Source organism: Cantharellus anzutake, assembly GCF_015039405.1.
Source record: "Cantharellus anzutake strain C23 chromosome Unknown EI90scaffold_7, whole genome shotgun sequence".
Taxonomy (NCBI): Eukaryota; Fungi; Basidiomycota; class Agaricomycetes; order Cantharellales; family Hydnaceae; genus Cantharellus; species Cantharellus anzutake.
Genome location: NW_024066957.1, coordinates 71,409 through 84,642, shown reverse-complemented (window position 1 = coordinate 84,642; position 13,234 = coordinate 71,409). Strand labels below are relative to the sequence as shown.

Genomic DNA, 13,234 nt, shown 5'->3' with positions numbered 1-13,234 from the left:
GCGTTTCACATATTCTTACATGTCCCCCTCTAAGCATCCTGCTTTCTCCAGTACTACAGGGCAGCTACTACTACGGTCACGGGGAAGAAATCTGCAAATTTCCGAAGGAAATATCCGCAATAATATTGCTTTTGTCATTGATCGTAGATCATGACTGGAGTGACCCTTGAACAGGATCGGTCGTCCAGGATATTCCCCTGCATCACTGACGACCAAAATTAAGGTAATGTGCGGTGGACTGTAAATATTCCGTACCTCAGATTTCAGCTCGAACTTGTAGGCAGGATTCCAGCCTCATCATACATATAGAAGCTCGAAGGGGCAATTTTGGAAATGGATTAATCTAATTTTTCGCAGCGTGTGCAGCTAGAACCACCGTCAATGCCCACGTAGTGGGTTTCACCTGCGAAGAGCTAACCTTGTTGCAAGAAATTCGCGTCTGTCGCGTTTCAGGGACAGGAACACGCACATGCGCGCACAGTAGCCTGTGATAGGTGAGCCTGTGATAGTTGATTCCGGATGTCTGTGACGAGATCGAGTACCGTGCGTTAAGCCGCTAACGGTATAATGCAGTTTCCTCATTAACGTTAACGTCTCCATGCTATGTAATGGCACCGTATTGCCAACACAGCCGCAGCATGCTTTAGGCCATCAGATTCATACAACAAGTCCCGAGGTAGATGTCAGTGTGTACATCCGAGCCTTTCGTGAGCTCCTGTGAACCAATCAAGACTCAAGATTATTTTGCATTTGGTCATAATTTGGACTATTGCCCTTGAGCACTGCATTTATGCTTGACGTGTCCATTGAATACCCGTACTCGCGATGGTGCCTTGCAGCACATAGTATCAGCTTCCTAAGTTCGACCACGCTGCCTCCATGCGTCTAACCGGCCAGGTGAACGGCGGCTGATCTGCTTTTGAGCGAGTGCATCTCTGCCTAACTTTGGCTTGACTTCTGGATGTAGAAACATGCAGGCTCAGGTGTTTAGGCTTAGGTCGGCGGCGAGGCGTGAAATCTGCAGCTTCATCTGGTGTACTAACCTACATACAACGAAAGCACGGTCTGATTCGTCCTGACGAGGTTTGCTCAATATTAGGACAACCTTTGTGCCTCGCTTACTTACATAATCTGAGCAGTACAATTGCAAAAACAGTTGAATTATTTGAATTTGTTTTTACCCCAGTTTTTGCACTGCCTTCGATGCGCTGCCCAGTACCTAACTTGGTGCCTCAAGACCATCCCATCGGTCGATTTCCTTGAAAGCTATATAGCTGGTTACTGCGGCGCCTCGGGTCACCTTGCACTTGCAACCACATCCTAACAGAACAAGCGCCGGCTTAAGGATTACAGTATTATGGCATTGGCGTGGCTGCTACCAAAGGTCGGGGAAATCAGATCGCCCATTTGCACGACGCTTGCTGAGACAGAGAGAGGGCTTCTTAAATTAGGGTCCTCGATATCTTCCTCTGAACGTCGACTCTGATGGAGCATACTTATTCTTCGGTGGTGACTGCAAGATCAAGTTCGTTTCAAAACCTGGAGAACCATTCAAAGCGAGACAGTGGCTTAAGGCCGACTCGCCGTATACAGGCGCAGGAAAGAAAAGTTTAGCCAACCCACCTCTTCATTACCACCTCTATCAGACCGAATTGTTTCAAGTGGTAATACCATCTTGCATGTTATCTCCATACCTGCGTTCGGAAATTCTAACGCTGGCTGTTTCATAATTAATTCATTGAAGGTTTCTGGTGTAATGGGATTCGTTCTCGATGGGGAAGAAGGAAAGCTTCATCCTGGCCAGAGGGTCGTTATCGAGCCGTACCAAGTTCACACGTTCTGGAACGACCCAGATTCCGGGGAGGATCTCGTTGTAGAAGTTTCACTGAAAGGAGGTGACAGACGCGGTTTGGATGAGACTTTCCTGAAGAATTTCTGTAGGTTGTCATCAATCCCATATCATTGAAGGATCTTTTATTTCTCCCATTCTTCCGTTCTTAGTTGGGTATCTCGATGCTCAGATAATGGCTGGAAAAACGCCTGATACTCTTCAAATGTTCACTTTCATGGATTCTGCTGATGTTGTTATCGCGGACGTTCCTTTGGGATTAGGCAGGGTGGCCAACGTCGTAATCGGTACGACTGCACTTATGTATTAATCCAACGCAAAGTTGACTTTTTGGCTCTCGTAGGACGAGCCATTGCCCCATGGATCCTTGGTTACAAGACATCCATTCCAGAGTTTGAACAATCATGATTCCAGGCTTCGAGTTACATTGTGTCTCTTCCTATTCGTTTGATCGTGTAACGACTATGAAAAAAAAAAAAAAAAAATTCCTAGGCGTTTTGGACTGCCTTCAGTTCCTCCAAGACTTTGGTTTTCTTGTCGCGCAGCTTCATGACTTTTAATAATTCCGCAAAGCTTTCCAGGGCATCCACAAACGTTGCCTTCCCAGCCTTATCTTCCTGAAACATCGTCCGTTCCAACTCAACGGCTTGTTCCATGCAAGCAAAAGCTTCGTCCACGTTCTGCTTATAGACACAAAGTGAAAGGTTCTGGAGCGTCGTCGAAAGATTAGCACGATGATCGGGATGCCATGGTTCATCTTTAACGAGCGATTTCAATACAGGGACGCATGACCGAAGAGTCGGAACTGCCTCTGCTTCTCTGCCTAAACCATTGAGAATGGAGGCGTATTGGTTCAACGCCATAAAATATGCGTTGCGTTCGCGCGGAGGCGCTGTTTCGAGTGAAGGGAGTACAAACGTCTCGAGTGTCCGTATAGATTCCCCGGCGCTTTCCAGAGCGCTAGGAACATTACCGGATGCTAGCTGTGCCTCTGCAAGGGCTCGAAGAAGAATGGCTAACTCGAGAGATGCTTGGTTGGGGAGTGAAGGGGAATCCAATGATGTCCTCTTCTTCGCTACTTTGATGCCATTCTTTGCTGCAGCGCAGGCATTTTCGTGCAAACCCATCTGGCTGAGTAGAGAAGACAAATCCCTCCACAAAATGGGCACCGACGTGTCGAATTTTTCAGGCTCGATGGCATATTCCGGCAATATGATATCCAAGGCCTCTTCGTACGCTTGTCTGGCCTTAGGAAGGTCGCCAAGTTTGCGAAGGTACAAGCCAAGTTGGTTCAGGCGGAACGATACAAGATCGGCCTTGAAGTGTCTTGGCGATGTTATAAAGTCCTTAGTAACGGCAACGGCCCTCTCCATCATCTCGCATGCCTTGGAAACTTCATCCAACCGAAACAAGGCATCCGCGTATCGAGTCAGGCAGTTCGTGTAAAGGGCCTTGTACTCCCAACTAATAGCTCGTCCATGTTTGACAGCACGCTCGAGAGCGGCAAGGCCCTTCCGTACATCACCCGCAAGAGAGAGGGCATCCCCATCCGTCATCAATGCATAGCATAAAAGGAAGTCTTTCTTGGAGACTTCTTCTTCCTCCGGAACGACTTGTTCAATCGACGATATTACCCCGCTGCATAACTGATGCGCTAAAGCTGGTGCGTCGTCTTCCAAGAGCCTCACTGCAAGTGCAAGGGTATTCTCTGCGCGCAAGAAAACCGCCTTCGTCCCTTTGAGTTGTCCTCCACCAAACCACTCTTTTCCCAGCTTCTCCTCGATGCGTTGCCGTAAACAATGCTTTCCTCTCCAAGTGAGTTGGTGCAGAGTATGGGAGTTCTCAGAAAACTCTACAAGGTTTAGGAATAACTGCCGAGCGAACCATCGGCAATTCGTCGTGAAGATCCTGTACTGGGTATGTGTACCTTTAGTTCGGGTGACTTCAAGTGCGAGATCAGTCACCAGAAATCTTGTCCCAAGAGAAGACTTTGATTGATGGTCGTCAGATGAACTCGCGCCTGAACCATCGTAATGGAGAGTTGCGAGCTCATCAGAATTAACCACCAAGTCGTTTTTCGAGCAAGCGAAAGAGACCCATTCTCGCGCCTGAACACCCCGATATAAAGGGGCTAGATTATCCGGCAGTGGCAAGTAAGGGTTGGGTCCAAGGAATGCGGCTCGCTCCAACCTAACCACGCTTTCTTCGCCACCAGCGGTGACGAAACACAGGACGATGTATTCGTGATTGAAAGGTTTCTTCCGACTCCTGAAATGATGTGCGCTGCGCAAAGCCCCGAAACGGGAGAAGCTTGCTGCTCGTGGAAATTTGGATTCCAGTATCCAGTTCAAGAATAGATGTACTTCACACCGCGCGGATGAGGTATAGCCAGCGGACCGCAAGGCTGATTCCAGAGGAGACCTTGTGGCGAATTGGGAGTCAGCTAGAGAAAGGCCTCCTATAGCTTCGGCGAGTTGGCTTGTTGAAGGGGGCTCAGTTCCAACTTGTTCATCAGGTCTGGACTATAGCGGCCAAGAACCCCAGGTATGCACGCTGCTCGGCAAGTGTAATAGAGTGAGACTCACAGCGGTATCAGCGATCCACTTCTGAACGGAGCGACAATAGTGATCGAACGGGGCGGGATCAATCTCGTAATCAGCCGTTAAATCCATTCCCATAGCAAGCGAAAGCGATAGAACAAAGCTACGATGAAAGGATCTCAGATAAGACAAAGTTACAATAAATCAAAACCCCATACTTATGAGCAACAAGCAGCCTGCGAAAACCGCCTGTGTCGGGTTCTGAGCTCGTTACAAAGTCGCTCGAGGCAGGATCTAAAGTAGCAATGGAGGCGTTATAAGTCTCCTCCACCTTCGACAGTACATCCCGGGTCAGATTTGCTGCATTGCCAGCCAAAGCGCTTAACAACTCATTAGTTTGCTTCGATCCATGTCGTCTTTTCTTGACGGAATCTCCAAAATGTGCGAGCCTAGCTTCAAGTTCTTCGGCGTTTCGAAGTGTGAGATTGGCAAGATGCTCGATGGGCGCTTCAATGATATCATATGATGTTAACTGCGATGCGAGTTTTGCTGTACTGAGACTATAAAAGATCATTAATAGCGGTAAATGAGATATCGGGAAGCTTGAACACACGGGACAAGAAGGCTCATGACGGAGGCTGCACGACGCGGCGAAGATTGAATTGTCGCCCAAATTGGTAGGTGTACAACAAGACGTCGAGGGAAACAATCTATCTCATAGGCATAGAAGCGGAGTTCTGCTTCATGCTGCATATAAACATCATGAGTAGCAGGGACCGGGTTTCGAAAATTTTACGGAATGCATCAGTTAGAGACCTGTTCTCAAGGGACGGCTCATGCCAAAGATCTACCACCCTTTCTATTCAATGGTGGACAAGTGACTGCAGATATTACTCATCCGTAATCACGCGAGCATGATTCCCCTACCGGATGAGTGTTCCAAAGAGGGTAGTCTTTGCTAAGAGTCAAAGTAAGCCTCGTATCGCGGGTTGCCGTTGTAGGGATTCGCAACGCTACACCGTCACGATCTTAACAACAAGGACGTTTGATAATGATTGGTTGCTGTTTTGAGACGTAAACCACGATGAAGGCTCCCTCTTCAATCCAGCTGTGATCCCCAAGACCACCCTTCGTTGTATACGGTGGCGTTAGAGCGTAACTTTCCCCGAAGCCGAGCCACCGAGGCGCTCCCATAGCATTGGAGACATATGGAGAAGCCCGTTCCCATTAACCGAAGTTGAGCCCCAGAAAGTTGGACGAAGGAAGGAAGTAAATTGTAGCCTGAATTGAGATCCCGATCCAGCCACGAGGCAACAACCCAGCTAGGTAGTGACTAGCTGGCCTCGTGGATTTTCCATTTCTTAGTACTCTTTATGGACTGCCAGACACCAGGGCCTATTCGTCTATTTCCATTCGCGGTCAAGGTAGACGGGGCCGTATTTTGGGACCGACAGTACCGGACGCATAAGGCAGGCGTCCCAATTGCCTAGATCGTCCCTTGAATACTCTTTCTTCCTCCCCACCAGCGGAGAGCCGGGATGCTGAGCGTAGACTAGTGCTTGCATCAACTTTCGACAGCCTCGGACAGTGCGAGCAACCCATTTATGGGAAATCAGCTACGCCCCATTAGACCATTTCGTACATTATATAGAGCACTTAGACTCTGGATGTGCTTGGTCATAACTATGAGAGCGCGGCCCAAATCCACAAAAATGCCAGAGTGAGCCCAATGGAACAATTGACGAATAAGGGCCAATCAGTTTTTGATGTCCTCGGGATATCTCAGAAATCTCGGAGGAATTAGAGGAAGCGCAAAAGCCCGTAGAGCGGTCCCAGGTACGCGAATAGACGTGGAATCCCAATGGGGATATCCCAATAAGCCCAAAAATCAATTGTGCCCATCCCGCGAGGGAATTACAGGCCCTCTTTGGCTCGCAGTCAGTGCAAGAAAACGTAGACTGTCATAGAGGGGGGCCGCAGGGTCAATCCCAACGACAATCTGCCTGTTGAAGGCTGTTGAGAGTCAACAACAGGTGACTGAATTGGGTTCGAGGCGGAGTTGAGTCGGCGCTAACGAATCTCAATTGAGATGTTATGGAAACTGGTTTCTGTTCTCGTCGTCGTCGAGAGCATTCTCGAGAGCACTCCTTGACGCATCGTACATCACTTGAGACGGTTCTTCAGGTTTCTACCAAGAGCGGCTAACGACAATGGACGGGGGGAACAAACTACAGGCGCCGTTTGTAGCCGCGCTAGTCCCGACGCTTTATTTCAGATTTCCCAGGCTCCCTGCGCAAGCGCTAAAACGCCGCTAGGGACAAAAAAAGATTAAAATTTGTTCACGTTTTCCTTCGCTCCGAGGACTTCATTGAATGAGGATAATTCAACAGGGATTGCGACGGGCGTAGAGGGTAATCGCCCCTTTACATCCTCTGTACCACCGCATTGTATATCGGTCGTAGGGTGACCTTGCGAAGCGTGTCTCGATTATAAAGGTGGCAAGAGTGAAGTTATCTTACCCTCACTTAACTCTTGTTCGTTCTCTTTTATCCTCCCGTGAGTGCAATCCATAACGACAGCACTTGAGCCTTTTAGTTAACGTCTCGTCACGTTAAGTAGTAACCTATCCACCCTTCGAGTTCAAGCAACCCAACATGCCAATTGTTGAACGCTACCCATATACGCCTCAGCACCTGCACACCGCTGCCAAGCAATCCCCTCGACCAGTCACGCGAGCGGTGCTAGATCTCCTCCCTCCATCTCTCGCATTCAACGATGCCGAGTCATTGCTCGCGTTCATCGAGTCGCTCACATCCCCAAAGCAGCTCGGTTCAGTGTCTTCTTTCGCTATCAACTTCTCCTTCCCATGCGACACGCGTCAACCAAAGCACCACAACCTCGTCATGGGCATTTCTGTTCTCCTTCGTCATCTCGTTCATCTATCTGAGCTCACACTGAACTGGGAAGGCATCCCTTCCTCTGTGTTTAACACGGCCACCGTCAACTTGACATATTTCGAATCGAACGTCGAAGTTGACGACACCGTCATCTCGTTTCTGAATGTCCAACGCGAGATCACCTTCTTGGATCTGAAGAACTGGGGTGCCCACCTTCCTCCCCGTTCAGGATCCACTTCGTCGAAGAAGACCTATCCGATTCCAATAGAGCTCGCTCCATCTTCACTGCCTCATTTGGCCGAATTCGTTGGACACGCCGAGGTAGCTTCACAGCTCGCCTCTTCCCGACCTTTGAAAGCCGTTAGCCTGAAATCTGGCCTTGACGCTCACATGTCAGGTGATGATTGGAGAGAAATCATGAGTGGGCTCGGGGAGTCTACGCATTGGGTGTCCCATCTCAGCATTGGCCCATTACCAACTTTCTCACTTGAAATGCTCGCTTCCGTCGGTCGTCACCTCCAGGCCCTCGAGACGCTGCACGTTGCTATTCAGCGTTATCCTTACTCGCAGGTTAGTTGGCTCTAAATTTTTAAATGCTAATCTGAACTTTTCTTAAATAGGAAGTTTTCCATTGGGACTATTGGAAGAACTACGTTCTTCCCCTCGTCGAACTGGAGTCGGTCGAAGTTGAAATGGTCGACACGACTCCTAAGTATCCCATCAACCTGCCCACCATTGATCATCTTCAGTCTTGGCATCGCACGTGCCCACTCCTCAGGGAAGTGACCGTCAAGCGTGCAAATGGCGACATTGTTATTCAGTGGCGATGGGAAGGATTGAAGTGGACCAAGGTCGGACAACGATGAACTCAGCGCCCGCCTTGCATCCTCATCACATTGAACGCGCCCACCACAAACCCGGTCCATTCCCACTCACCCCTCCCCATAGCCATCTCCACCAAACTGTATTCGTTCTTGCGTTCAGCTACAGCTGTAATCACTTGTTTATCGACTCATATTTGTTGTTTCACTTGAATCCGCATCCTGTTTGTTTGTGTTCATTGCACTGTCATAACTTATCCTTCCATACTTTTGTGTTTGATCCCTTGTGTATTTGGATCTACAATGATCTACAATGAAGTCAGGTTGAATCTACAATGAAGTCAGGTTGAATGTATTGATTCCAAGTAATTATATAAGCTTTTCCCGCGCTCAAGGCCTCAAGGTGGCATCTTGCCATTGCATTGGATGACCTGTAGTGAGGCAATAATAACGAATGGAGAGGACGTTGGCATGAACCCATTGCAAAAAACCCCATGCAAAACGGTTGAAAACTGAGAGAGATATGGGGTGTGGCCCATGCCAGCGCGTGTTTTGAGTGTGGGAAAAGTGTCCACGGCCTCATACAGGCTGTTTGATGACTAAAGTTAATAATACGGTATAGAGAGGCTGTTTGGACGAGCTCATTGAACAAAACCTGACGAAAAACGAACAAGATTTGACAGAGATACGAATGTACATGTGTTTTTGTGTGAAAAAATGTGAAAAAACATCCCACCGCCTCATACACCATCATTCGCAATGTGCGCCAATAATATAAGATAACGAGGACGTCATAAAGAGCATGTCCAAAAAGAAACGACGAAAAACGAATGATAATTGACAGAGATACGAATGTACATGGTTTTTTTGTGAAAAAATGTAAAAACATGTCCTACCGCCTCATACGCGCTCATTCGCGGCTTGCACCAATAATAGAAAATAACCAGAGAGGTGATCCGAGCCCATCAAAAGAAACCCGACGAAAAACGAATGAAAATTGACAGAGATACTAATGTACATGGTTTATTTGTGGAAAAAACGTTCCACTTCCTCATTCATGCTGATTCACGACTTTCACTAATAATACCAAATAGAAAGGAAGTTACTGCGGGCCCATTGCAAAAAGCCCGACGAGAAACGGTCAAGAACTGACAGAGATACGAATCCTGTGTCAGCTCCGCGCATGATCTGTGCGTGGGAAACGGTCCCCAGCACTCTACAGATGTTCTAAAAATATGTAAAAATATTAGGCACTTGCGTCAATGGTATATAAAATGGTTCGCAAAATTTCAGGACATTTGGTCCAGTATCAAGCGAGATATAATAAATTATTCCATTAAATTTCACTTGGCACCCTCAAGATCGCGAAATATCAAGTTTGGGTAATAGTACGGATTGTATAGGACATTAACACGCACCCGTTAAAAAAAACCCGAAGAGAAACGAATGAGAACTGACAGAGATACGAATGTAGTGTCTGCTCTGCGCATGGTCTGTGCGTGGGAAACGTCTTCCAGCGCCTCACGGATGTCAAAAGAAATATAGAAAAATATGAAATCTTTGCGTTAATAATATATAAGATAGGACGCAAAACTATAGAACATTTGATGCAGTATTCAGCGAGATATAATAGATTACCATACAGTGTGTGCATGGGAAATGAGTAAAATCGCCATCATCTCCTCTGGATCGCGGAACGATGGGTCGGACTAATAATACAACATGTAGAGGACATCAAGACGCGCCAATTGAAAAAAACCCGAGGAGAAACGGATGAGAACTGACAGAGATATGATAGGTTTATGTGAAAAATCACGTGTATATGTTTAGTTTGAGGAAATTCACGTGAGCAATTGAGCGTAACCTCCCACAACTTTTTCCGCGCACAGACATATGCGAAAAAGTACTAATACCCCCACTCAAAACCGGTTTACACCCCCCCATGGGAGCAATTCTTTTTTGTTCCCATGTGACTTTGGCATGTAAAATAGATGAAATAGATAGATAAATAGATAAAATAGGTAGATAAATAGGTCATAATAGTCGTAAATAATAATAATAATAATAATAATAATAATAATAATAATAATAGTAGTAAATAGTGAATAAATAATTATAGTAATAGTAATAGTAGTAGTAGTATTTTTGTTGTATAAGTTATTGTTTTTTGTCGAAAATTGGCATGTACAATCAATGGTGGTATTGTTTTTTTCTTTGTATTTTCGCTATTAGCATGTAAAATAGATAAATAAATAGGAAGTAAGTAAGTTAAAATCCGGAGTTTCCAACAACAGAACCAAATGAACTAAGGTTCCAGATAAGGTAAAAATTCGAAAAATTCACGGCAACATGGGACAACATGAAATAGAAACATCCAAAAATAAAACCAAGGTATTCTATATAAAATAAAATCTGAAAAAATTGCGGCAATGTGGGAAAACCAAGAAAAATAATACCAAGGTATTCTATACAAATTAAAATCCAGATAATTCACGGCAACAGGGGACAGGAAAGAATAAAAAGATAGAAAAATAAAAGGTGCTCTCTATAAAATAAAATCAAAAAAAATCATGGCAACATGGGGAACACTGCTTTATAAATAACAGCAAAAAACCTGATAGAGAATGAACAAATTTCATGGTAAATTTGTGGAAATAGCCAGAAAAACAGCAAATAAAAATACACAAATGTGCTCAAGGGTGTAAGGTGGGTATGTGGTCCATGTAATTTGTGTGTAGCAGGCCCCACTTCCAGTGCATTGTCAACAGGGGAAAAGGCATTTCTCATTTGTGTACATGATTAATGGGGGGGGGGGGGTTTGGGGCGCAGCCCCAAGGCTCTCCGCAGGAGTGGGGTTCGGGGCAACGCCCTGATGGCCCTCCGCAGGAGCAGGGGTTCAAGGGGCTGGCCCCTTGGTGTAAAAAATAATCAAATATATCCAGGGGGTTTGGGGCGCAGCCCCAGGCTCTCCGCAGGAGTGGGGCTTGGGGCAACGCCCCAATAGCTCTCCGCAGGAGCTGGGGTTCAAGGGGCTGGCCCCTTGGTTCATAAATAATCACCATATATCTCATTATTTCTTTAGCACATGGGGAACAATAATACCAAGGATGTCGTTGCATGGGGCGGAGCCCCAATGGGGTCTGGGGCAACGCCCCAGGGGGGTTCGGGGCGCAGCCCCGATGCCCTCCGCAGGAGCTAGAGACCGAAGAACGCGTGGGTGTGCGAGGAACGAGCACCCCACGGGTTTAAGGTCTCTAGTACGTGCTGAATTCAAGTCATCGAAGTTGTGATTATTATGCGTGAGTATTAAAATCCAATCCGTCGCCAACATCGTCCCTTATATTCCATTCCGAAGTCCCAAAGATGAGATATGAACAACTTTACGTACCGGGTACGTAGCTTGGTAGAACTATAAAGCGACAAAAGTAACTTCGTGAAAAACGGAAAAAGGAAATGAAATGCATTCAGAAACGGTTTGGGGATTATTCAAGCCTTGAACACAGAGCGCGAGAAAGAGAATCGGTGGGTCATATCAATGTTGGATGGATGATATGAGAGGAAGTGACGGGAATTCGGGAGTGAGAAAGTGAGAAAGTATGTGAGAAGGTATGGGAAATGGTGCAGCCTATGCATGTAAGAGAAAGAGGTCATGAAACAGAGGTTCAATCAAGACATAGCAAGAGTTCGGGGAAGTCTGTGGATGTGTGGGGCAAAGAAAATGTTGCTTTGGGTGCATATCGAATATGGATGTATGTGTATGTGGCGTGTTAAATTGCGCGTGTGAAATGCATTATGAACAAATCGAAAAGCCGGGCTCTATTGTGCCATGAGAGTGGGAGAAGACCACTAGGATGTGGGAAACTAGTGTTCGGAAAGATCGAGACGAGTGAACAAATCGATAACATTAAAGATTGAGCAAAAAGTGCACCAGGTGTGAAACGAGCTCCTGGATGGCTGACCCTCCCTGGATGTGGGGGCTAGTCGTCTGGGAGTTGTCTCGTTGGCGATGGACCTAATGATCCCCCACGACTTAGTGTGTGTTCCAAAAGTCCCTTTGATCTCCGAAAGCGTGATCTTGGAACTGCAAATCACCGTTCGTACTCAGCTACAAGTGCACAACGTCAAGGGGATGTAAATGTCGTACCTCCAGGGCCATATTTACGCGGTGTCCCATCCATTTCCACCTCGCCAGCCAATGCTGAAATGCCTGCTGCAATTGGCTCCATCTTCCGCTTGCTCCCTTTCGGTCTCCGCAATGGCAATGATAGCGCATTCTCCTTATCCTCATCCTCGTCACAGTCGGACTCTGAGTTCGACAGCTTGGAAGTAGTCAACAGCTGTGGCAAGTCTGGTGCAATGTCAAAACCCGGATAATGGCGCGATGAAGGTGATGGTGCCCTTGGACGCTGTTTTGAGCTTAATGGCGCATTAGGGATGTTTGGATTGGAGGAATACGTGATTATTGCCAAAACATCGGGTGTACTATTCCCCTGGGCGATTTTGCTGATGGCGCGCGGTAGTAAGCGAGGACTCACGGAGCTGATATTGGGGGAGGGGGCAAGGGGGGATGAAGGCAAATGGGTAGTTGGGATTGGAATTGGAGCTGGGGAGTAAGTTGGATCAGGGGTGGAAGCTACGTTGCAGCTGGGCTGTGCGTCATCGTCGGGGTACAGAACTCGGCCCAAGGATGCAAATCGCGTTCCTCTCGGCGGCTCTCCATCCTCACTGGCTGCAAATGATCGCCGAAGAGGACTAGCGCGCGGCGTGCTTCCTCCCGAGGAGTCAGAAATAGGGGTTGTCCATGTTGGCCCAAGGCCACCAAGGCCCTCAGGTGATTTGAACGTCGATGGGAGAACGAGTTTGCGTTTCGATGGGCTTAACCACGAGCTCGATTCGGATGATGATGTCCGCGAGTGTGAGGCAAAGACCTTGAGAGGAGATTGGCCGTGGGGGATTGGTTTCGGCGTCAAGCTAGAACTTGCAGATGACGAACTGCTCTCAACAAAACGTTCCAAAGGCAGCTCCATCAGTGGTTGTCTCAGAGGCGGTCGTGAAGACATGACCCCGAATGAGGATCTAACGTGTCGAGGCGTAGATTCGGAACAAAGAGAGAGAAAAGTGATTGAT

At 47.2% G+C, this 13,234-nt stretch overlaps 4 protein-coding genes across 4 annotated transcripts; 2 read left to right on the top strand and 2 right to left on the bottom strand.

The window, feature by feature from the left end:
• Positions 1–519: 519 nt before the first annotated feature.
• Positions 520–2,257, top strand: EI90DRAFT_3144156 (uncharacterized protein; the record flags this gene model as incomplete). The annotated part of the gene is made up of 5 exons (XM_039065108.1): positions 520–543; positions 1,452–1,664; positions 1,745–1,937; positions 2,002–2,136; positions 2,193–2,257. 5 exons carry the CDS (start codon positions 520–522, stop codon positions 2,255–2,257), a joined length of 630 nt encoding a protein of 209 aa, XP_038920605.1.
• Positions 2,258–2,337: 80 nt separating this feature from the next.
• Positions 2,338–5,019, bottom strand: EI90DRAFT_3117821 (uncharacterized protein; the record flags this gene model as incomplete). The annotated part of the gene is made up of 4 exons (XM_039063031.1): positions 2,338–4,371; positions 4,435–4,552; positions 4,608–4,949; positions 5,003–5,019. 4 exons carry the CDS (start codon positions 5,017–5,019, stop codon positions 2,338–2,340), a joined length of 2,511 nt encoding a protein of 836 aa, XP_038920604.1.
• Positions 5,020–7,043: 2,024 nt separating this feature from the next.
• Positions 7,044–8,152, top strand: EI90DRAFT_3117820 (uncharacterized protein; the record flags this gene model as incomplete). The annotated part of the gene is made up of 2 exons (XM_039063030.1): positions 7,044–7,856; positions 7,907–8,152. 2 exons carry the CDS (start codon positions 7,044–7,046, stop codon positions 8,150–8,152), a joined length of 1,059 nt encoding a protein of 352 aa, XP_038920603.1.
• A 4,076-nt stretch (positions 8,153–12,228) lies between these two features.
• Positions 12,229–13,167, bottom strand: EI90DRAFT_3117819 (uncharacterized protein; the record flags this gene model as incomplete). Its single annotated transcript, XM_039063029.1, has 1 exon — positions 12,229–13,167. The coding sequence occupies one exon, from the start codon at positions 13,165–13,167 to the stop codon at positions 12,229–12,231; it is 939 nt and encodes a 312-aa protein (XP_038920602.1).
• Between the last annotated feature and the right edge of the window lie 67 nt (positions 13,168–13,234).